This window comes from Elephas maximus, chromosome 12 (assembly GCF_024166365.1).
Source record: "Elephas maximus indicus isolate mEleMax1 chromosome 12, mEleMax1 primary haplotype, whole genome shotgun sequence".
NCBI lineage: Eukaryota > Metazoa > Chordata > Mammalia > Proboscidea > Elephantidae > Elephas > Elephas maximus.
The window spans coordinates 71,642-95,290 of NC_064830.1; the positions used below are offsets into that span (position 1 = coordinate 71,642).

At 49.0% G+C, this 23,649-nt stretch overlaps 1 protein-coding gene across 1 annotated transcript in view; it reads left to right on the forward strand.

Moving 5' to 3' along the window:
- Positions 1-6,983: 6,983 nt before the first annotated feature.
- XKR5 (XK related 5) overlaps positions 6,984-23,649 on the forward strand; it is a 43,867-nt gene continuing 27,201 nt past the window's right edge. The window contains 3 exon segments of the mRNA XM_049903839.1: positions 6,984-7,283; positions 7,860-9,075; positions 11,783-11,966. Coding sequence (XP_049759796.1) covers positions 6,984-7,283; positions 7,860-9,075; positions 11,783-11,966 — 1,700 coding nt within the window.

A 23,649-nucleotide genomic window follows, 5' to 3' on the forward strand; every position in this document is an offset into this window, starting at 1 on the left:
CTCTCCCTGTCGGCTCTGGAGGAGGGTCCTTGTCATCAGTCTTCCCTTGGTCTGGGAGCATCTCAGCTCAGGGATCTCAGGTCCAAAAGATGTGCTCTGCTCCAACCGCTGCTTTCTTGGTAGTATGAGGTTCCCCTATCTCTCCACTCTCGTTTCTCTCTTTTACATCTCAAAAGAGATTGGCTTAAGACACTATCTAATGTAGATCATATCAATATAACTTCCACTAATTCATCTCATTACATCATAGTGATAGGATTTACCACACATAGGGAAATCACATCAGGTGACAAAATGGTAGACAGTCATACAATACTGGGATTCGTACAATATTAGCCAAGTTGACAGATATTTTGGGGGGACACAATTCAATCCATGACAATACCTTAATTAAAAAATACTTGTTTCTCTGTAGCATGCGATGCTGTTTGGTAGCATTTTACCCACAACAGAATTTTTCAAAATTGGAGTCAATCCTCTCAAATCCTGTCACTGCTTTATGAACTAATTTTACGTAATATTCTAAACGTTGTCATTTCAACAATGTTCACAGCATCTTCACCAGGAGTAGATTCCATCTCAAGAAACCACTTCCTTTGCTCATCCATAAGAAGCAACTCTTCACCCATTCAAGTTTTATCATGAGACTGTAGTAATTCAGTCACATTTTCAGGCTCCACTTGTAATTCTAGTTCTCTTGCTATTTCCACACATCCGCAGTTACTTCCTCCACTTAAGTCTTGAACCTTTCCAAGTCATCGATAAGGGTTGGAATCAACTTCTTCCAAACTCCTGTTAATGTTGGTATTTTGACCTCCTCCCATGAATCGCAAATGTTTGTAATGGCATCTAGGATGGTGAATCCGTTCTAGAAGGGTTTCAATTTACTTTGCCTAGATCTGTCAGAGGAATCACTATCTATGACAGCTCTAGCCTTACAAAATGTATTTTATTGAATAATAAGACTTGACAGTCGAAATTACTCCTTGATCTATGGGATTCAGAATGGATGCTGTGTTAGCAGACACGAAAACAACATTAAACTCCTTGTACATTTCCATCAGAGCTCTTGGGTAACCAGGTGCATTGTCAATGAGCAGTAATATTCCGAAATGAATCTTTTATCTGAGAAGCAGATTTCAAAAGTGGGTTTAAAATATTCAGTGAACCATGTTATAAACAGATGTGCTGTCATCCAGGCTTTGTCATTCCATTTATAGAGCACAGGCAGAGTAAGATTTAGCATAATTCTTAAGGGCCCTAAAATTTGCAGACCGGTAAATGAGCACTGGCTTCAGTTGAAAGCCACCAGCTGCGTTAGCCCGTCAAGAGAGTCAGCCTGTCCTTTAAAACTGGGAAGCCAGGCGCTGACTTCCCTCTAGCTGTGGAAGTCCTAGAAGGCATCTTCTTCCAGCAGGAGGCCGCTTCACTTGCACCGGAAATCTGCTGTTGAGCGCAGCCCCCTCATCAGTCACCTGAGCTCTGCTGTTGAGCGCAGCCCCCTCATCAGTCACCTGAGCTCTGCTGTTCAGCGCAGCCCCCTCCTCAGTCACCTGAGCTCTGCTGTTCAGCGCAGCCCCCTCCTCAGTCACCTGAGCTCTGCTGTTCAGCGCAGCCCCCTCCTCAGTCACCTGAGCTCTGCTGTTGAGCGCAGCCCCCTCCTCAGTCACCTGAGCTCTGCTGTTCAGCGCAGCCCCCTCCTCAGTCACCTGAGCTCTGCTGTTGAGCGCAGCCCCCTCCTCAGTCACCTGAGCTCTGCTGTTCAGCGCAGCCCCCTCCTCAGTCACCTGAGCTCTGCTGTTCAGCGCAGCCCCCTCCTCAGTCACCTGAGCTCTGCTGTTCAGCGCAGCCCCCTCCTCAGTCACCTGAGCTCTGCTGTTGAGCGCAGCCCCCTCCTCAGTCACCTGAGCTCTGCTGTTCAGCGCAGCCCCCTCCTCAGTCACATGAGCTCTGCTGTTGAGCGCAGCCCCCTCCTCAGTCACCTGAGCTCTGCTGTTCAGCGCAGCCCCCTCCTCAGTCACCTGAGCTCTGCTGTTGAGCGCAGCCCCCTCCTCAGTCACCTGAGCTCTGCTGTTGAGCGCAGCCCCCTCCTCAGTCACCTGAGCTCTGCTGTTGAGCGCAGCCCCCTCCTCAGTCACCTGAGCTCTGCTGTTGAGCGCAGCCCCCTCCTCAGTCACCTGAGCTCTGCTGTTCAGCGCAGCCCCCTCCTCAGTCACCTGAGCTCTGCTGTTGACCGCAGCCCCCTCCTCAGTCACCTGAGCTCTGCTGTTGAGCGCAGCCCCCTCATCAGTCACCTGAGCTCTGCTGTTGAGCGCAGCCCCCTCCTCAGTCACCTGAGCTCTGCTGTTCAGCGCAGCCCCCTCCTCAGTCACCTGAGCTCTGCTGTTGAGCGCAGCCCCCTCCTCAGTCACCTGAGCTCTGCTGTTCAGCGCAGCCCCCTCCTCAGTCACCTGAGCTCTGCTGTTCAGCGCAGCCCCCTCATCAGTCACCTGAGCTCTGCTGTTCAGCGCAGCCCCCTCCTCAGTCACCTGAGCTCTGCTGTTCAGCGCAACCCCCTCCTCACTCACCTGAGCTCTGCTGTTCAGCGCAGCCCCCTCATCAGTCACCTGAGCTCTGCTGTTGAGCGCAGCCCCCTCCTCAGTCACCTGAGCTCTGCTGTTCAGCGCAGCCCCCTCCTCAGTCACCTGAGCTCTGCTGTTCAGCGCAGCCCCCTCCTCAGTCACCTGAGCTCTGCTGTTCAGCGCAGCCCCCTCCTCAGTCACCTGAGCTCTGCTGTTGAGCGCAGCCCCCTCATCAGTCACCTGAGCTCTGCTGTTGAGCGCAGCGCCCTCGTCAGTCACCTGAGCTCTGCTGTTCAGCGCAGCCCCCTCCTCAGTCACCTGAGCTCTGCTGTTCAGCGCAGCCCCCTCCTCAGTCACCTGAGCTCTGCTGTTGAGCGCAGCCCCCTCCTCAGTCACCTGAGCTCTGCTGTTCAGCGCAGCCCCCTCCTCAGTCACCTGAGCTCTGCTGTTGAGCGCAGCCCCCTCCTCAGTCACCTGAGCTCTGCTGTTCAGCGCAGCCCCCTCCTCAGTCACCTGAGCTCTGCTGTTCAGCGCAGCCCCCTCCTCAGTCACCTGAGCTCTGCTGTTGAGCGCAGCCCCCTCCTCAGTCACCTGAGCTCTACTGTTCAGCGCAGCCCCCTCCTCAGTCACCTGAGCTCTGCTGTTCAGCGCAGCCCCCTCCTCAGTCACCTGAGCTCTGCTGTTCAGCGCAGCCCCCTCCTCAGTCACCTGAGCTCTGCTGTTGAGCGCAGCCCCCTCCTCAGTCACCTGAGCTCTGCTGTTGAGCGCAGCCCCCTCCTCAGTCACCTGAGCTCTGCTGTTGAGCGCAGCCCCCTCCTCAGTCACCTGAGCTCTGCTGTTCAGCGCAGCCCCCTCCTCAGTCACCTGAGCTCTGCTGTTGAGCGCAGCCCCCTCCTCAGTCACCTGAGCTCTGCTGTTCAGCGCAGCCCCCTCCTCAGTCACCTGAGCTCTGCTGTTCAGCGCAGCCCCCTCCTCAGTCACCTGAGCTCTGCTGTTCAGCGCAGCCCCCTCCTCAGTCACCTGAGCTCTGCTGTTCAGCGCAGCCCCCTCATCAGTCACCTGAGCTCTGCTGTTCAGCGCAACCCCCTCCTCAGTCACCTGAGCTCTGCTGTTCAGCGCAGCCCCCTCCTCAGTCACCTGAGCTCTGCTGTTCAGCGCAGCCCCCTCCTCAGTCACCTGAGCTCTGCTGTTGAGCGCAGCCCCCTCCTCAGTCACCTGAGCTCTGCTGTTCAGCGCAACCCCCTCCTCAGTCACCTGAGCTCTGCTGTTGAGCGCAGCCCCCTCCTCAGTCACCTGAGCTCTGCTGTTCAGCGCAGCCCCCTCCTCAGTCACCTGAGCTCTGCTGTTGAGCGCAGCCCCCTCCTCAGTCACCTGAGCTCTGCTGTTCAGCGCAACCCCCTCCTCAGTCACCTGAGCTCTGCTGTTCAGCGCAACCCCCTCCTCAGTCACCTGAGCTCTGCTGTTCAGCGCAACCCCCTCCTCAGTCACCTGAGCTCTGCTGTTGAGCGCAGCCCCCTCCTCAGTCACCTGAGCTCTGCTGTTGAGCGCAGCCCCCTCATCAGTCACCTGAGCTCTGCTGTTGAGCGCAGCCCCCTCCTCAGTCACCTGAGCTCTGCTGTTCAGCGCAGCCCCCTCCTCAGTCACCTGAGCTCTGCTGTTGAGCGCAGCCCCCTCCTCAGTCACCTGAGCTCTGCTGTTCAGCGCAGCCCCCTCCTCAGTCACCTGAGCTCTGCTGTTCAGCGCAGCCCCCTCATCAGTCACCTGAGCTCTGCTGTTCAGCGCAGCCCCCTCCTCAGTCACCTGAGCTCTGCTGTTCAGCGCAACCCCCTCCTCACTCACCTGAGCTCTGCTGTTCAGCGCAGCCCCCTCATCAGTCACCTGAGCTCTGCTGTTGAGCGCAGCCCCCTCCTCAGTCACCTGAGCTCTGCTGTTCAGCGCAGCCCCCTCCTCAGTCACCTGAGCTCTGCTGTTCAGCGCAGCCCCCTCCTCAGTCACCTGAGCTCTGCTGTTCAGCGCAGCCCCCTCCTCAGTCACCTGAGCTCTGCTGTTGAGCGCAGCCCCCTCATCAGTCACCTGAGCTCTGCTGTTGAGCGCAGCCCCCTCCTCAGTCACCTGAGCTCTGCTGTTCAGCGCAGCCCCCTCCTCAGTCACCTGAGCTCTGCTGTTCAGCGCAGCCCCCTCCTCAGTCACCTGAGCTCTGCTGTTCAGCGCAGCCCCCTCCTCAGTCACCTGAGCTCTGCTGTTGAGCGCAGCCCCCTCATCAGTCACCTGAGCTCTGCTGTTGAGCGCAGCGCCCTCGTCAGTCACCTGAGCTCTGCTGTTCAGCGCAGCCCCCTCCTCAGTCACCTGAGCTCTGCTGTTCAGCGCAGCCCCCTCCTCAGTCACCTGAGCTCTGCTGTTGAGCGCAGCCCCCTCCTCAGTCACCTGAGCTCTGCTGTTGAGCGCAGCCCCCTCCTCAGTCACCTGAGCTCTGCTGTTGAGCGCAGCCCCCTCCTCAGTCACCTGAGCTCTGCTGTTCAGCGCAGCCCCCTCCTCAGTCACCTGAGCTCTGCTGTTCAGCGCAGCCCCCTCCTCAGTCACCTGAGCTCTGCTGTTGAGCGCAGCCCCCTCCTCAGTCACCTGAGCTCTACTGTTCAGCGCAGCCCCCTCCTCAGTCACCTGAGCTCTGCTGTTCAGCGCAGCCCCCTCCTCAGTCACCTGAGCTCTGCTGTTCAGCGCAGCCCCCTCCTCAGTCACCTGAGCTCTGCTGTTGAGCGCAGCCCCCTCCTCAGTCACCTGAGCTCTGCTGTTGAGCGCAGCCCCCTCCTCAGTCACCTGAGCTCTGCTGTTGAGCGCAGCCCCCTCCTCAGTCACCTGAGCTCTGCTGTTCAGCGCAGCCCCCTCCTCAGTCACCTGAGCTCTGCTGTTGAGCGCAGCCCCCTCCTCAGTCACCTGAGCTCTGCTGTTCAGCGCAGCCCCCTCCTCAGTCACCTGAGCTCTGCTGTTCAGCGCAGCCCCCTCCTCAGTCACCTGAGCTCTGCTGTTCAGCGCAGCCCCCTCCTCAGTCACCTGAGCTCTGCTGTTCAGCGCAGCCCCCTCATCAGTCACCTGAGCTCTGCTGTTCAGCGCAACCCCCTCCTCAGTCACCTGAGCTCTGCTGTTCAGCGCAGCCCCCTCCTCAGTCACCTGAGCTCTGCTGTTCAGCGCAGCCCCCTCCTCAGTCACCTGAGCTCTGCTGTTGAGCGCAGCCCCCTCCTCAGTCACCTGAGCTCTGCTGTTCAGCGCAACCCCCTCCTCAGTCACCTGAGCTCTGCTGTTGAGCGCAGCCCCCTCCTCAGTCACCTGAGCTCTGCTGTTCAGCGCAGCCCCCTCCTCAGTCACCTGAGCTCTGCTGTTGAGCGCAGCCCCCTCCTCAGTCACCTGAGCTCTGCTGTTCAGCGCAACCCCCTCCTCAGTCACCTGAGCTCTGCTGTTCAGCGCAACCCCCTCCTCAGTCACCTGAGCTCTGCTGTTCAGCGCAACCCCCTCCTCAGTCACCTGAGCTCTGCTGTTGAGCGCAGCCCCCTCCTCAGTCACCTGAGCTCTGCTGTTCAGCGCAGCCCCCTCCTCAGTCACCTGAGCTCTGCTGTTGAGCGCAGCCCCCTCCTCAGTCACCTGAGCTCTGCTGTTCAGCGCAACCCCCTCCTCAGTCACCTGAGCTCTGCTGTTCAGCGCAACCCCCTCCTCAGTCACCTGAGCTCTGCTGTTCAGCGCAACCCCCTCCTCAGTCACCTGAGCTCTGCTGTTGAGCGCAGCCCCCTCCTCAGTCACCTGAGCTCTGCTGTTCAGCGCAGCCCCCTCCTCAGTCACCTGAGCTCTGCTGTTGAGCGCAGCCCCCTCCTCAGTCACCTGAGCTCTGCTGTTCAGCGCAACCCCCTCCTCAGTCACCTGAGCTCTGCTGTTCAGCGCAACCCCCTCCTCAGTCACCTGAGCTCTGCTGTTCAGCGCAACCCCCTCCTCAGTCACCTGAGCTCTGCTGTTGAGCGCAGCCCCCTCCTCAGTCACCTGAGCTCTGCTGTTGAGCGCAGCCCCCTCCTCAGTCACCTGAGCTCTGCTGTTCAGCGCAGCCCCCTCTTCAGTCACCTGAGCTCTGCTGTTGAGCGCAGCCCCCTCCTCAGTCACCTGAGCTCTGCTGTTGAGCGCAGCCCCCTCCTCAGTCACCTGAGCTCTGCTGTTGAGCGCAGCCCCCTCCTCAGTCACCTGAGCTCTGCTGTTGAGCGCAGCCCCCTCCTCAGTCACCTGAGCTCTGCTGTTGAGCGCAGCCCCCTCCTCAGTCACCTGAGCTCTGCTGTTGAGCGCAGCCCCCTCCTCAGTCACCTGAGCTCTGCTGTTGAGCGCAGCCCCCTCCTCAGTCACCTGAGCTCTGCTGTTCAGCGCAGCCCCCTCCTCAGTCACCTGAGCTAGATGTCGCTGCAGCCTCTACATCAGCACCTGCTGTTTCACCTCGCACTTCTGTTACATAAGCGGCTTCTTTCCTTAAACCTCACGCACCCACCTTTGCCAGCTTCAGACTTTTCAGCAGCTTCCTCACCTCTCTCAGCCTCTGCAGAAGTGAAGAGAGTTAGCGCCTTCCTCGGATTAGGCTTCCGGGTCAGGGAGTGTCGTGGCTGGTCTGGTCCTCTCCCCAGACCACTGAAGCTTTCTCCTCAGCAGCAGTGCCGCTGTTTCCCTTTCCTATCATGCATTTCCAGCTTTCGATTTAAAGTGAGAGGCCTACAACACTTCCTCTCACTTGACCGCTCAGAGGCCATCCTAGGGTTACTAACTGGCCTAATTTCAACATCATCATGTCTCAGGGAATAGGAAGGCCAGCGAAGAAGGAGAGAGGCAGGGAACAGAGCAGTCAGAAGACACATTTATCAGTTAAGTTCACCGTCTCACGTGGGTGTGGTTCCTGGTGCCCCAACACAACTACAATAGTAACATCAAAATCGCTGGGCACAGATTGGCAAAGAGATATTACGACAATTTTTTTAAAAAGCTCAAAATATTTCGAGAATTACCAAAACATGACACAAAGAACAAGTGAGCACATGCTGTTGGAAAAAACGGCATCAACAGACTTGCTTGATGCTGGGTTGCCACAAACCTTCAATTTATAAAAAACGCATTACCTGCAAAGCACAATAAAGAGAAGCACAGTAAAACAAACTATGCCTGTATTCTAATTCAGCTCCATACACAGAAACACAGGGGCAGTGGCTAACCAGAGTTCCTTCCAGACGGCCCAGAGGCACTGAAGTTTAACCACCACGTGACTAACCTGTCTCCTAACCCTAGCACTTTCCCAGGGACGGTTACTGGCGGTACAGAACGCACAGAAAAAGGCTTCCACCCACATTGAGGCCCAGTCTGCCCTGTACTGCCTCCCTCCACACCACAAAAACCCGCTGCGGCCATCCCTCCCTCCCCCTGCCGGCCACTTGGCAGAATCTAGAACCAGACACCGCGCACAGGGAGGCTCAGACCGAAATTCCTCCTGCATCATCAGGTCCCCTGGCCGGAAACCTGCCGCCTTCAGTCCGCAGGGAAGGGACCGGGCGCGGGCGGCGCTGCAGAGCGCGGTGGATGCGCGCGGGCTTCCCGGGCTTCTCCGCCCTGCTGGCGGCGCTGCAGAGCGCGGAGGATGCGCGCGGGCTTCCCGGGCTTCTCCGCCCTGCTGGCGGCGCTGCAGAGCGCGGAGGATGCGCGCGGGCTTCCCGGGCTTCTCCGCCCTGCTGGCGGCGCTGCAGAGCGCGGAGGATGCGCGCGGGCTTCCCGGGCTTCTCCGCCCTGCTGGCGGCGCTGCAGAGCGCGGTGGATGCGCGCGGGCTTCCCGGGCTTCTCCGCCCTGCTGGCGGCGCTGCAGAGCGCGGTGGATGCGCGCGGGCTTCCCGGGCTTCTCCGCCCTGCTGGCGGCGCTGCAGAGCGCGGAGGATGCGCGCGGGCTTCCCGGGCTTCTCCGCCCTGCTGGCGGCGCTGCAGAGCGCGGAGGATGCGCGCGGGCTTCCCGGGCTTCTCCGCCCTGCTGGCGGCGCTGCAGAGCGCGGTGGATGCGCGCGGGCTTCCCGGGCTTCTCCGCCCTGCTGGCGGCGCTGCAGAGCGCGGAGGATGCGCGCGGGCTTCCCGGGCTTCTCCGCCCTGCTGGCGGCGCTGCAGAGCGCGGTGGATGCGCGCGGGCTTCCCGGGCTTCTCCGCCCTGCTGGCGGCGCTGCAGAGCGCGGAGGATGCGCGCGGGCTTCCCGGGCTTCTCCGCCCTGCTGGCGGCGCTGCAGAGCGCGGAGGATGCGCGCGGGCTTCCCGGGCTTCTCCGCCCTGCTGGCGGCGCTGCAGAGCGCGGTGGATGCGCGCGGGCTTCCCGGGCTTCTCCGCCCTGCTGGCGGCGCTGCAGAGCGCGGAGGATGCGCGCGGGCTTCCCGGGCTTCTCCGCCCTGCTGGCGGCGCTGCAGAGCGCGGAGGATGCGCGCGGGCTTCCCGGGCTTCTCCGCCCTGCTGCTGGCGGCCGAGCAGAGCGCGCGTGAGTCCGGGCACAGCTCGCGGCCTGGGGCCCCAGCCTTGCTCCTCACCGACACTAAAACCCCACGCTCCGGCGCCCTAAGGCGCAAATGCCGTCCCTTGCCCGAGAATGCGGCCTCCCCAATCCTGTGCATGATCCTTGCCAAGCACGCCCGCCAACTACTTGGTGGATCCCCACGAATGCACGGTCCTTACGCGGTGCCGGCTCCCCGCGCCCCGCGACTGAGGAAGGTTATTCGAGATCTGCCCTCCAGAAAGCCTTCCTGAGCTCAGCAAAGGGCTGCGGGTGCAAGACTTGCTGGACACGGGACTGGGGTGCCCCTCTGGCTATCCTCTCCGTCCCAGCCGGCGGGTCTCAGCCTGGAGGGGCCGCGGCGGTCCTTCCAGACCTGCCGCTTTGGGGGCGGGGGACGGGGAAAACGGAGGCTACTGATCAGCCGTGGCTCTGAAGGAGATGACTCGCACTTCGGGGTTTGAAATAGGGCAGGAAGCGCTTTGCTGGGAGACACCCCTGTCTCGCGCGGGGACCATTCCCAGAAGGCTGAAGCGCAGCAAGATGGCAACGCTTTTTTACCGCCCTTCTAGTTTGAACTTGTTTCTTTCAGTACCGGCAAGGGGCGCCTCCGCCCACTTCCGCCAGGCTCCCTGCAAACTCGTCTTCCGCGGCAGGGTTAACCCTAGGCCGGGAGAGCTGAGAGGGTTACTTTCATAAAGCTCCATCATCAAGACCCCCAGGGCTCTGTGCCCCCTCCCCAACACACACTCCCTTGAGGACCCCGGCGGGCCTCCTTGGAGCAAGTCCTGGTGCCGGGGTCAACTGTGTTCCTTGTTTACATGACTGCCCCCTCCAGCTCCCCGCCACGCTTTTTCAAGGACGAGCAAGGTGGTACTCGGTGTTGCCGGCTCAGAAGGAAGAGCTGGTATTAAATGAGTTGAAAAAGCTCTCCCGGATATAGCACTCAGGTTGGGAAGGGCTAAGACAATACGAGATCCTCAGGGTCATCGGCCCCCACCCCAGGTGCGTCTCGAACGGTACCCTCTCTTTCCCTTCCAGCCACGGACAGCTCTGTCTTTGCATTCCTCAGCCTGTTCAGAGGTGGTTACTGCCCCAAAAGCTGTTTTGTGTAAGTGAAACCCCAGTTTGTTTTAAGTGTGTGGCTGGAAGCTCAAGGTGGTTGGCGCTGAAAGAAACCTTGGGACTAAGAAGTGGCCGTTCAAAAGCCCTGACTCCCTCTTCTCAGAGCTGTGGGATTTTCATCTGTGACTTTTCTCTCCGTTTCCGTTAAAATTCACAGCTTGTGTCCAGAATCCATTTTCAAACGTTAATATCAGATAAATACAAGAAATATGATAATATAAAACGATTACTGTGTATTCATGTGCCAGCCAATGCTGGGCAAGATACAAAACATTAATTTCCAATGTCACCCTCATAACAATCCTCAGAAGTAGATGGTACTACCAATTTATTGTTCCTAAGGCCTAAAGTTACACAGACAATGAGGTCTATTGGAAAATAGAGATAAAATACCTACCTCAAAGAAAGAACTGTGATAAAGTTACATAGACAATGAGGTCTATTGGAAAATAGAGATAAAATACCTGCCTCCAAGAAAGAACTGTGATAATACATGTAAAGCACACAGCACAGACTCTGGCAGGTAGTAACAGCTCAGCATTGTTACTGATTGGGGAGTGCAAATCCTAACCTAATTTGCCTCTTTCCATTGCATAACTCAGCCCTACCGTCATCAAACCACCACTTGTCTGTCAGTTTGTTGTACTACAATGACTTGTGTGTTGCTATAATGCTGGAAGCTATGCCAGCAGAGTCACCAATGATGAACAGGTTTTAGCGGAGCTTGCAGACTAAGACAGACTAGGAAGAAAGGACTGGCAATCTACTTCAGAAAATTAGCCATCGAAAACCGTGTGGATCACAACAAAATGGTGTCCAATATGGACAGGTCCTTAGGAGAGACCAGCCACTAGAAAAAGACATTATATTTGGTAAAGGGCCAGTGAAAACAAGGAAAAGCAATGAAATGATGGCACAACAGATTCAGATATACCAACAGGCATGGAAATGGCACAGGACCAGGCATTGTCTTGTTCTGTTATACATACGGTTGCCATGAGTCAGAGCCGATGGCAACTAACAACAAAAAAAACCAAACCTGTTGCCACTGTGTTGATTCTGACTCACAGCGACCCAACAGGGCAGAGTAGCACTGCCCCATAGGATTTCCAAAGCTATAAGTTTTTGTGGAAGCAGACTGTCACGTCTTTTTTCCCCGCTGAGCAGCTGGTGGGTTCAAATCCCTAACCACTTAGTTAGTAGCTGAGCTTAACCACTGTGTCACTAGGGCTCCTTCCAACAATACCATCATCATCAGAAATAAAGCAAACAGTCCCAGGAGAGTAGGTTTAATATTTTTGAGCAAATTCTAGGTACTAGATAACTTGTCATATTTCGTCATAATATCCAACAGCCCCTTGGTATGGACCAAGGTGTCTAATCTTTTGAATCCCCTGGGAAGCCCTACAGCTTTCGTTAAACTTTTTGACTGTAGAGTCTCAGCTGGCTCCTGCTGACTCAGGTGCTGTGTTTAGCAGGAGCCCTTCTGATGGTAGGGACTTAGTATTGGTTAACCAGTCTTACTCCACCCTTCCAGTAATCCAACTCATCCATCCTTTTTGTCCTCCAGGTCTCTGCGCCATGTTTCGTTATTTCATCACAGGACAGCTTCTTTGGGGATCACTGGCCTTCTCTGTCCTACTGCCCGGCTTCTTGGTCCAGGGCCTGAGTTATCTATGGTTTTGAGCAGATGGACAACAAGGTCATTGCTCTTTGGTGATTCTGCACCTCCTACAGCTTGGTTTTTGGAAATGGTAGGAACAGGCAGCACCCTTTTCACCTCTGAGTCCCAAAGATTGTGCTGTGTTCATAAGTACAGTGGAAGGATTCTTCTGTGTATATGTTTATTCTTAGAATCATGAAAGTTCAGAGTTGGGAGAATGTCAGAAGTTATCGTGTTTAATCTCTGCTGTGATATTTGCATCCTGTCTTCCCGCCCATGCTTCCCTGAGCATCTCCAACATCTTGGAGCTTCTTCCAGATGCAGCTGTGACCTTTAGAAAACTCTTTCTTGTCCATGGCCAAATTCTGTCTTCCTACTATTCGGATTCATTGGTCAACCCTTTAGAGCCCTGTGGAGTGACTCAGTCAAGGCAGTTCCATTTAAACACCTGTGACATTAGTTAAGGAAGGTAGAAGGAAGATTTAACCACAGACTAGACAGTGGTGTTAACCTGATGGCATTTGCAACAAGCCTTTGTTGTGGGAAGAAGCCATTTTGGAGCCAAAACCAGTTTTTTCCACAAAAAGAAGACATGGATGGTCCTAGTACTTTGCAGACCTACCTGTGGTCCACAGGCCACCTATGCGTGCAAGTTATTATTTTTACTTGGAATACCCTGGATACAAGAAATGTCAGGAGAGATGTGGCAGTGAGTTTACATAAACGGCAAACTTCAGCTCTCAGCTGCCTCATAATCCCAGAGACTTCGTACGGATAAAAGAAGAGAGAAAAATTCAGGGATCAGATCAGTGAGGCCTTACAGCTCAGGTTTTTACTGGACACTGAGAATTGCAAGGTGTTCAAGAAGTCATTGCCAGGTTTCAGATGTTGGTGCTGTGCTGCCCTCTGTTCTTGATGGTTTGCCTTCAAGCTAGTCCCAAGACCTTCTTTGTAGGAACTGAAATGAGTTTTCTGATTTCTCCTCAGAGTTAGAGGTATGGGGCCTATGTACGGAATCAGTCGCAGAAAAGGGTAATTCCCTCCCCACCCAGGGGAGATCTCAGGTAGGAAGTGGCAAATGCATGTGATAAAGACATCAAGCAGCCACCCCTGAATTTCATTTGGCCCTTAGGAATCGGAGCCCTAGATCTTTCAGGGCACCAAAAGCACATCTTCAGTCGCAGCAGTTTTGTCCAGAGCCGGACCTGTGTTCAAGCAGCGTGGGTCCCTCTGAAAAGATAGGACTCTTGATACTGGACAGGGAGCAAAGAAATGCCTCTTCACTGGACTCATAAAGAGTTAGAGCCTACTATCTGGCCTCTGCTGAGTGCCACACGCCCTTTTCCTATCAGCCCTTCGCTTAGCCCAGCATATTAGTAAAACCCTTAAGGCTGTGGGTCTTTGGTTTTGAAGTTCCCTTCAGGGAGCACCTAGTACGTTGTAGTTCACGAAGTACGTGACCTCGAGGAAAGACAGCCTATTGAAATGATGAATCAACTTTAGCTTAAGCATACATCCCATAACTCCAAAAAGGAGTTAAGTAAATAGCAATCACTTTGGAGATTCCTACTTGGTAGTCGTCAGAAACGTTTGCCTTCTGAGGCTCTGTGAGGAAGCCCAGGTCCATCTAATCCAGTGCCTTGCTTTGGAGATGAGGGATGGGGTCCATGAGCAATGATGTGTCCAAATTTATACTGCTGGTTTTTGACAGCAGACCCATTGACTTTCTCCCCCATTCTCCTTCAAAGCCTTCTTTATGGTGCAATAATTGTCTGGTATATATGAAAGAATTCGAATGGGTAAGTGAACAAAAAAAAAAAATTTTTTTTTTTTTTGTTCACTCAGGGACATGAAAATTAGAAATTAGGGGAAAAAAAACTAGTCATCTGTATCTGTTCTTATTTTAAAAAATAATTTAAGGTGACTAAAAAATATATGTATAATTTGAAAGGAAAATAGTGAGAAAAGCCAAGGAAAGGAACAAAAATGATTAAAAAACAAGATAAAGCCAGAATGGACAGTTAATAGAGGTACAACACAAATTTGGCTCTAAGTTTTCTAACCCAAAAAAACCAAACAAAAAACCAGTGCAAATAGGGAAACATAAGCTGCAATATTTGCAGTGTTTATGAGATTAAAAATAAACTAAACAAAACAAAATCTACTTCCTTAGGGGAAAAAGCAGCCCTGAAAGGTAAGACAGAAAGTGGCTTATCTATTCCACATCCTGAACCAGCACAATGGGTTCTCACAGAGAAATGCTGGGTCACGTAGTGCACAGATTTTACCAACCGCCTTGTAGGAAATCTACAATGAGTTTGGAAAGACTTTCTTTTGATTAGGAGCCCTGGTGGCGCAGTAGTTAAGCACTCAGCTGCCAACAGGTAGGTCCAGTGGCCCACCAGTTGCTTTGTGAGAGAAAGATGTGGCAGTCTGCTTCCGTGAAGATTTGCAGCCTTGGAAATCCTTTGGGGCAGTTTTACTGTGCCCCTTAGGGTCACTATGAATCTGAAGCGACTCCCCGGCAATGGGCTTTTATCTTTATGTCCCTCTTGGCGGCAGGAGCATTTCAGCAAATTGCAGTTCAGTAAAATCACCTGTAGGAGGAGCCAGACAATTGTGTTTTGCACAGGCCTGAATTGTGGATGAACGGACTACTTTGACTTCATGACTCAGAAGATTCTATTAACAACAGAAAAACCTATAAAAGACAAACCTTTTGAGGTAAAGTAGCTTATAAAAAATGCAGGCACTTAAAACATAAATGTATTTTTTTAATTCCAAATATACATTTTAATGTATTAGTTTGAATCTTACCCTAGTCAAGAGAATCTGATGTTCGTTATTGTTTAAGGAAAGTTAGTAACTTTTTTTCTCTTTGGTTTTTATATTTCCACTCTAATATTGTATGTTAGACTATCTTTGTGATCATCTCTCTTTTTTTTTTAAGTCTATAAATCCATTTTGAAACTCAGTATGAGGTGATAGAAAAACACCTAGCTAATCTCATCCCCAGCATTATCTTAGTTTAAAGTAGAAGTTAAATAGTTACTTAAAAGGAAAGTTGAAGTGATCTTTAAGAGTGTGTAAAATGGGTATAACCTGTTGCCATCAAGTTGTTTCTGACTCATGGCGACCGTATAGGACAGAGTAGAACTGCTCCACAGGGTTCTAAGGAGTGCCTGGTGGATTTGACTTGCCAGCCTTTTGGTTAGCAACCAAGCTTTTAACCACTGCACCACCGGGGCATAGATTTAATATCAAAACCACAGTGAGATAACATTTTACTCCCACTAGGATGGCTAGGAAACCCTGGTGGTGTAGTGATTAAGTGCTACGGCTGCTAATCAAAGGGTCGGCAGTTTGACTCCACCAGGTGCTCCTTGGAAACTCTGTGGGGCAGTTCTACTCTGTCCTATAGGGTCGCTATGAGTTGGAATCGACTCGACATCACTGGGTTTGGTTTTTTGGTTTGGTTAGGATGGCTAGGACAAAAAAAAAAAAAAAACAGAAAATAACAAATGTTGATGAGGATGTGGGGAAACTGGAATCCTTGTTCTAATACAGCCACAGCTCAAATCTTGAGCTGCTTGCTAACTCAGCTCTAACATCACCAAAAAGTGTTAAAATGGAGAGAAGAATCATGTGTTCTTCATGTTGTGGACCTATGGTGCACTGTTCTATTTGTAATGGATACGTTTGGATTTTTACTTAACTGGTTAAAGAAGGAAAATGAAAACTTACTGAGAAACTTAACTCCAAAGATCTAATTTTGGTTAATCAAACCTATCTCCAAGCTTCAATTTATAGTATACGGTGTTCTTAATGCAGCTAGAAAGCTTAAACTGTCCTCAACACAGCTCAGTATGCTCATATTTACTTGTTTACGGTTAGTAAACTTCTCCGTGACAGAAGGGACTAGAGATACACGTGATTAAGTTGCAGTCTCTGAGGCTGAATTGGAAGAAATCCTTAAGCAGTGAGATCAGGACAAAAAGTGCTGTAAGACCACAGAGGGGTGCCTTTAGGAGTAACTGCTGAAGGGTGACCCGTGGACCATCATCATCATTATCGTCACTTGGGAACTTGTTAAACATGCACATTCTCAAGCCCTATTCCTGACCTATATCCTATTACAACAAACTTCTCATGATTCTCTAAACATACCTATTAGAAATTCTCGAATGAAGGTCCAGCAATCTGTATTTAAACAGCCATCCAAAAAAAGAAGTAAAAGTCATCCAGCTTGGAAAAGAGAAAGTAAAATTATCTCTATTTGTGAATGACATGTTCCTATATATAAAAAATCCCAAAGAGTCCACAAAAAACTTCTAGAGCTAATAGAGGAATTTAGTAAAGTTGCAGGGGACAAGGTCAACAAACAAAAATCATCTGGGTTTCTATACACCAGCAATGAGAAATCTGAAAGGGAAATTAGGGAAACAATTCCATTAACAATAGCATATAATATAATGAAATCCTAGGAATAAATCTAACCAGAGATGTGAAGGACATATACAATGAAAATTATAAAACACTGCTGGAACAGATTAAAGAAGACTTAAATAAATGGAAAGATGTTCCATGTTCATGGATAGGAAGACACTATTTGTCTTAGTTATCTAATACTGCTGTAACAGAAGTACCACAAGCAGATGGCTTTAACAAAGAGAAATTTACTCTCTCACAGTCTAGGAGGCTAGAAGTCTGAATTCAGGGTGCCAGATTCAGGGGAAGGCTTTCTCTGTTGGCTCTTGGGGAAGGTTCTTGTCATAAATCTTCCCCAGTCGAGGAGCTTCTCAGCTCAGGGACCCTGGGTCCAAAGGACACACTATTCTCCTGGCTCTCGCTTCTTGGTGTTATGAGGTCTGCTGTCGCTCTGCTTGCTTCTCTCTTTTATATCTCAAAAGAGAATGGCTTAAGACACAACCTAATCTTGTAGATTGAGTCCTGCCTCATTAACATAACTGCTGCTAATCTCATCTCATTAACATCATAGAGACAGAATTTACAACACAGGAAAATCACATCAGGTGACAGAATGGTGGACAATCACACAATAGCAGGAAGCATGGCCGAGCCAAGTTGACAGATGTTTTGGGGGGACACAAGTCAATCCATGACAGTATTATTAAGATGTCTGTACTACCCAAAGTGATCTGTAGATTCAGTGCAATCCTGATCAAAATTCCGACAGCCTTCTTTACAGAAATGGAAAAACCAATCCCCAACTTTATATGGAATAGCAAGAGGCCCCAAATACCTAAAGCAACATAGAAAGAGAAGAAAAATTAGGAGGACTCATACTTCCTGATTTTAAAATGTATTACACAGCTACAGTAATCAAAACAGCCTGTTACTGGAATGACAAGAGACACGTAGACCAATGGAATAGAACTGAGAGTCCAGAAATAAATCTACACATCTATGGCCAACTGATTTTTGACAGGGGTGTTAAGTCTATTCGATGGGGAAAGAAGAGTTTCTTCAATAAATGGTGTTGGGAAAATTGGATTTTTACATGCAGAAAAATGAAACAGAACCCATGCCTCACACCGTACACAAAAACAAATTCAAAATGGTTGAAGGACGTTGTTATGGATTGAATTATGACCCCCCCAAATGTGTCAACTTGGCTAGGCCATGATTCCCAGTATTGTATGGTTGCCCTTCATTTTGTGATCTGATGTAATTACTTATGTGTTATAAATCCTAGCCTCTATGATGTTAATGAGGCAGGATACAATCTACAGGATTAGGTTGTATCTTGAGTCAGTCTCTTCTGAGCTATAAAAGAGAATTGAGCAGAAATAGAGGAGAGGGACCTCGTACCACCAAGAAAGAAGCACCAGGAGCAGAATGTGTCCTTTGGACCTGGGGCCCCTGTGTGAAAAGCTCCTAGACCAGGAGAAGATTGGTGACAAGGACCTTCCCTCAGAGCCAACAGAGAGAGAGAGAGAGTCTTCTGCTAGAGCTGGCACCCTGAATTCGGACTTCAAGCCTCCTAAACTATGAGAGAATAGATTTCTCTTTGTCAAAGCTATCCACTTGTGGTATTTCTGTTACAGCAGCGCTAGATGACTAAGACAGATCTAAATGTGCAAACAAAAACCTAAAATTCTTACAAGAACATGCGGGAGCAACTCTGTTGGGCGTAGCTTTTAACAATAATCTAATGTAATAATAAAAGTGCAAAGAGAGAAAGGCAAAATAAATAAATGGGGCCTCATGAAAATTAAAAACTTTTGTTCATCAAAGACTTTCCAAAAAAGTGAAAAGACAAGCTACCTGTGGGGAGAATATCTTTGGAAACCATATATCCGATATAACCCTAACCCCAACCAAAATGTATATAAAACTTTGACAGTTTAACAACAGACAACCCAGTCATAAAATGGGCAAAAGACTTGAATAGACATTTTACCAAAGAGAATATTCAAATGGCCATCCACACATGAAAAGATGCTCAACATCATTAGGCATCAGAGAGATGTAAATCCAAACCACAATGAGATACCATTTCACTGCCACTAGGATGGCTCAGATAAAAAAAAAAAATGTTGGTGAAGATGTGAGGAAGTTGGAACCTTTGTCCATTGCAGATGGGAATGCAAAATGGTACAGCTGTTGTGGAAAACAGTTTGGTAATTCCTCAAAAAACTAAAAATAGTACTACCATATGACCCAGAAATTCCACTGCTAGGTATATACCCAAAAGACTTGAAAGCAGAGACTAGTACACCAGTGTTCATTGCAGCACTATTCACAATTATCAAAAGGTGGAAAGAACCTAAATGCCCATGAGCAGATGAACGGATTAACAAAATGTGGTACATACGTACTATGGAAAACTGTTCAGCCAGTAAAATGAAGTCTTGATACATGCTACAATACGGACAGAGTTTGAAGATTATGCTGAGTGAAATAAGTCAATCACAAAGGGACATATATTGTATGACCTCACTTATGTAAAAGGCAAATGTATAGAGACCAGTTTATTAGTTTGGTAGTAGAAGGGCAAAAGGGGGGCAGTGACAGTGACGAAAAAATCACGTTGATTAAAGGTAGAGTTGCACATACTATTGTAAATGCTGTCAATAAATTGTACACCTGTAAAAAGTTGAATTGGCAAAAGTTGTGTGATAGATATATTTACAACAATGACCAAAAAAAAAAAAAAAAAACAGTAGCTGTTGAGGCTACTTATGTACAACCAAACACCTCATGGTTGCTTGGTTTGGGGATTTAGGGTCATGATTTCATGGGACAGCCCAGTTAATTGGCCTCATAACATGTTTAGTGCTTCTGTTCTACCTCCTAGTTTGTTGTGTAGTGCCTGGGATCTTAAAAGCTTGCAAGCCGCCATCCAGGACACAATTGGTCTGTACTCACCTGTAGCAACAGAGGAAGGAGAGTTAGGAATAGGAGGAGGATATGGAATGTGTGGCTAATTACCTCCATGAACAACTGCCTCCTTTGCCATAAGACCAGAGCTGGATGGTGCCCAGCTACCATTACCAAACAGTTTGATCAAAGATTCCATAGCAGCATCCTGACTAAGAGGGGAGAATGCAGAAAAGAATTTCAAATTTTCATGGACTGCAGACTTTCTGGAGCTGTAGAGGCTGTACGAAACCCCAAAATATTGTCCAGAGATAATCTTTAAGCCTTAAACCAAAATGTCCCCTGAAGTCTTCTTTAAAAAAAGAGTAATTTAGCTTAACTTGTAAAGAAGGCCTACCAACGAGCATTGTGCTCTTTTAAGAACTATCTATATAGCATCAAATTGGTAACAGCAGCCCAAAATGTTAGAGAGGAAATTTAGGGGGCAGTATGTTTATGTTAATAGGGGAGGAACATCTCAGAAAAGGAGGGTGAGAATGGTTTAACAACTGGAAGAATGCAATCAATGTCGCTGAATTGTACATGTGGAAACTGTTGAATAGGTGTATGTTTTGCTGTGTATATTCTCAAAATAATGACAAATAAACTATAAAAAACAAAACAAACAAAAATGACAGCCATCCAGGTGATTCTGATGCACACTTAAATTGGAGAACCATTGCACAGAGTCTAGTCCTGGTAGCTGAGCTCTTGAGCCAAGGCTTGAAGGATGAGCTGGGTTTTAATAAGCATGAGAATGGGAGAGACGTTTCTGACACCGGAAACAACAGCGGCTTATGGAACAGCATAAAACACATGACAGAAACGAGTGTGTTTGGGAAATTTTGAGAAGTTTTTATACTGTGAGCATAGGGAAAGAATTTTCTAGATGAGAGGAATGTGGTAGAAGGTAAATTGGGCATGATTGCGAAGGTACTTTTATGCTAGGTTGAAGAATTCGGATTTTATCCTCTAGGCATTAAAGACGCCTAAGAAGGATTTAAGCAAAGGAGTAATACAGCCCAATTTGGGCCTTAGAGAGAACACTCCAGATAGAGTAAAGGAAATGGAAAGGAGTAGGGACAGACCAGAGGCCAGGAAGCCAGCCAGAAATCCAGACAAGAGATGATAAGGGCCCAAAATAAGGCAGAGACCATGAGGACAGATTTAGGGGACAAATCTAACAGTTGTCAGTGACCAATCAAATGCCTCTTACTTTCCATTCTCACTTCTCACCCCCACCACTTTCCATCTTTCACCTGGGCTACCCAATAGCCTCCCGGTGGTCTCAGCCTGTATTCTTCCTTCTGTAATAGGTCCCATACACTGGAACCAGGTTAGTCACATTCTCATTGGTTCTCCATTTCTTACAAGGAAAATCCAATTACTCAACAAAACCTTACCACTGCTGTCGAATCAATTCTGACTCGTAGCGATCCGGGAGGGTTTCCAAAGCTATAAATCTCTTCAGAAGCAGACTGCCAAATCTTTCTCCCTCAGAGCCGCTGATGGCTTGGAACCGTCAACCTTTCAGTTAGCAATGGATGGCTTTAACCACTGAGCCTTTTACTCCTGGCCCCAGCCTTACATCTCGCTCAGATTTTCACTGTTCGCAGAAATGGACCAGCCATTCAACAATCTGCTTCTTTATCCCATCGACCCAGCCACACTCACTTATGCTTTCCTTCTTCTTAGATGCTCTCCTGTCTACCTATCCAAAGCTTGTCCATCCCTCTTTTTTCAGGGAGCTTTCCCTGACCATGCTATTCTTTCCCCCCAGGGACTTTGATCCCACTCACCCAAGCAGCTCGTTCTGATACTTTTTTCTTCCTACTTAAACTTTTCACATGTGTATGCTTTCTCTCTACAGCTGGATCTTAGGTTCCTAGAGAACATCTTTAATTTCTCTTGCTTTTTCTGTAGTCTCTAACAAGTGGTAAAAACTCACTAAAGAGGCACATTGAACAAATGAAGACTTCTGGGTGGATAGGAAAAGGGAACTATCATCAATTGAGGACAAATGACTCAAGAGTGAAAGGAAAACGATACCTACCCTTATGTTTACCTTTTTTGGCTTCATTTTTTTTTTTTTTTAAATAATACTTTATTATGTTTTCAGTGAAGGTGTACACAGCAGTTTCGGTTTCCATTTAACAATTTCTACACAGATTGTTCAGCGACATTGGTTACATCTTCACAGTACTCAGTATTTCCATTTTGGCTGTTCCATTCATATAGTTTCCCTGTCCCCTTACATTCTCACCTTTGTCTTTAAGTAATTGCTGATCGTTTGGTCTCATATAGATAATTTTTTAAAGAAACACAGTACTCACAAGTGATAGTCTTTATTTTGTGACCCAATCTGTTATTTAGCTAAAAGGTGACCTCACAGGCTAGGAGCCCTCCAATCTCAACTGATCCAGTAAAATTTTTTTTTTTTTTAAGGAATTTGAGCTTCTGTTCCATGTTTTTTTCTCCCATTCTATCAGGGTACTTCTATTGTCGCCCTGATCAGAATGGTCAGTAGTGACAGCTGGGCACCACCTAGTTCTTCTGGTCTCAGGGTAGATGTAGTTGTTGGTATATTTTTTTTTTAACATTAAGGTTGTGTCAAAAATCATGGCTTCAAAGACTCAGTAAGAAGTCAACTGCTTCCAGGATTCCAAATCATGAAAAAAGGAAATTGTTTTCCTTAAGAATCTTTGCTAGGCCATCAGTGCCATAAGTAAGGTGTCAAGGTGTCAGCACGCCACTTCTGCTCTGGATGTAGAAACGTCAAGCTCATCCTCTGTAGAGTCAGAGTCAAGCTCATCCTCTGTAGAGTCAGAGTCAAGCTCATCCTCTGTAGAGTCAGAGTCAAGCTCGTCCTCTGTAGAGTCAGAGTCTCTAGGGAGGTTCACTACGGTGACCTTAGAGTTGTATCCATCTCTGAGTCAGTAGTTGACAAATTTAAATATCTTCCAATTTTTCAACTTGTACAAGGCAAAGAAATTTACAATCCCAAATGGATTTTTTAGGCACTACTATCCATTTGGAAACCCTGAGGGTGTAGTGGTTAAGTGCTATGGCTGCTAACTAAAAGGTCGACAGTTCAAATCCCCTAGGCACTCCTTGGAAACTCTACGGGGCAGTTCTACTCTGTCCTGTAGGGTCACTATGAGTCGGAATAGATTCAAAGGCAGTGCTTTGGTTTTTTGTACTATCCATTCTCTGAAGCCCTGGTGGCACAGTGGTTAAGAGCTGTAGCTGCTAACCAAAAGATCAGCAATTCAAATCCAGTGTAGTAATTAGTCTTGTACTTGCTGAGGAGTAGACCAAGGGAGAAGACTGATGGATGAGGGAGAAAATTGTTGAAACGTGAAGTCCACAGAGTCCTGAGTGTGTCTGAAGAGTGATATCATTCTCATATGCAAATGTCAGCATATATTCTACTGACTCTTCAGATTGTGTAAAGTGGTAGTCCATGTTACCTTCTAGACAGCTTTCCTAAAATGAGAGCACCAGAAAAATATTTCTAGGATTGTTTTATAATAAAGAGAATTAAAAAATATTTCCTAACTTCTCTGTCCTGGATTTGAATCCTTTTCCTAGACTCTAGATCCCAACTGGGGTGAGCTAATGGATCCACTAAGGCCCGAGGCAGCCTGTTCTACACAATTCTTAAGAGTCTTCTCTGTTTCCTGCTTACCACCTCTGCAAGACTTACCTCCTTATGATATGCCTTCTTAACCTAAGACTTGAAGGTCACAGTTGGCCAACTCCAAACCCAGTAGGCTCTTGTTATTCTTCATCAGCTTCAACCTTATTTCAGCACTCCATCCTTCTCAAAACTTACTGCCGTGCAGTAACTCAACGCTTACAACTCCTTACTGCCCGGTTCTCTACCTCCAACCACTTTTTGCTGTTTTCACTTACCCAGTTCCGTAATTATGAATATTCTCCCAGCTTCTGTCCTTGGCCTTGTGCTGTCTCCTCACAGTCACCTCTAGCCATGTCCACTCCCTCCACTACTACTATTGCCTCTCTGTCAGTGAGTCTTAATTCATCATCAAAGCTCCAAACCTCTCTATGTTGGTGTAACCCTCAGGTTCCTCACTTCTGAAGGAAATTCGTACTCTCCCTCACCAATTCAGCACTCCCTCAACTCGCTTATTTCTGTCAGTAGCATCACCATTTTCTAAATCTTTTAAATTTAAAACCTCAGAGCCACCTGTAACTCTTCTCTATCTCCCCTTACCAGTCATCAAGTCCTAATCTCCTTCCCCCAATATTTCCTGCATCTGCTCCTTTCTTTCCATTTGTAGTAATCCTCCCTGACTCAAAGCTTTGTAGTTGTTGCTTGAATTATTATATTAGCTTTCTTCTTGATTATTCTTATCTCCTGTGCACAC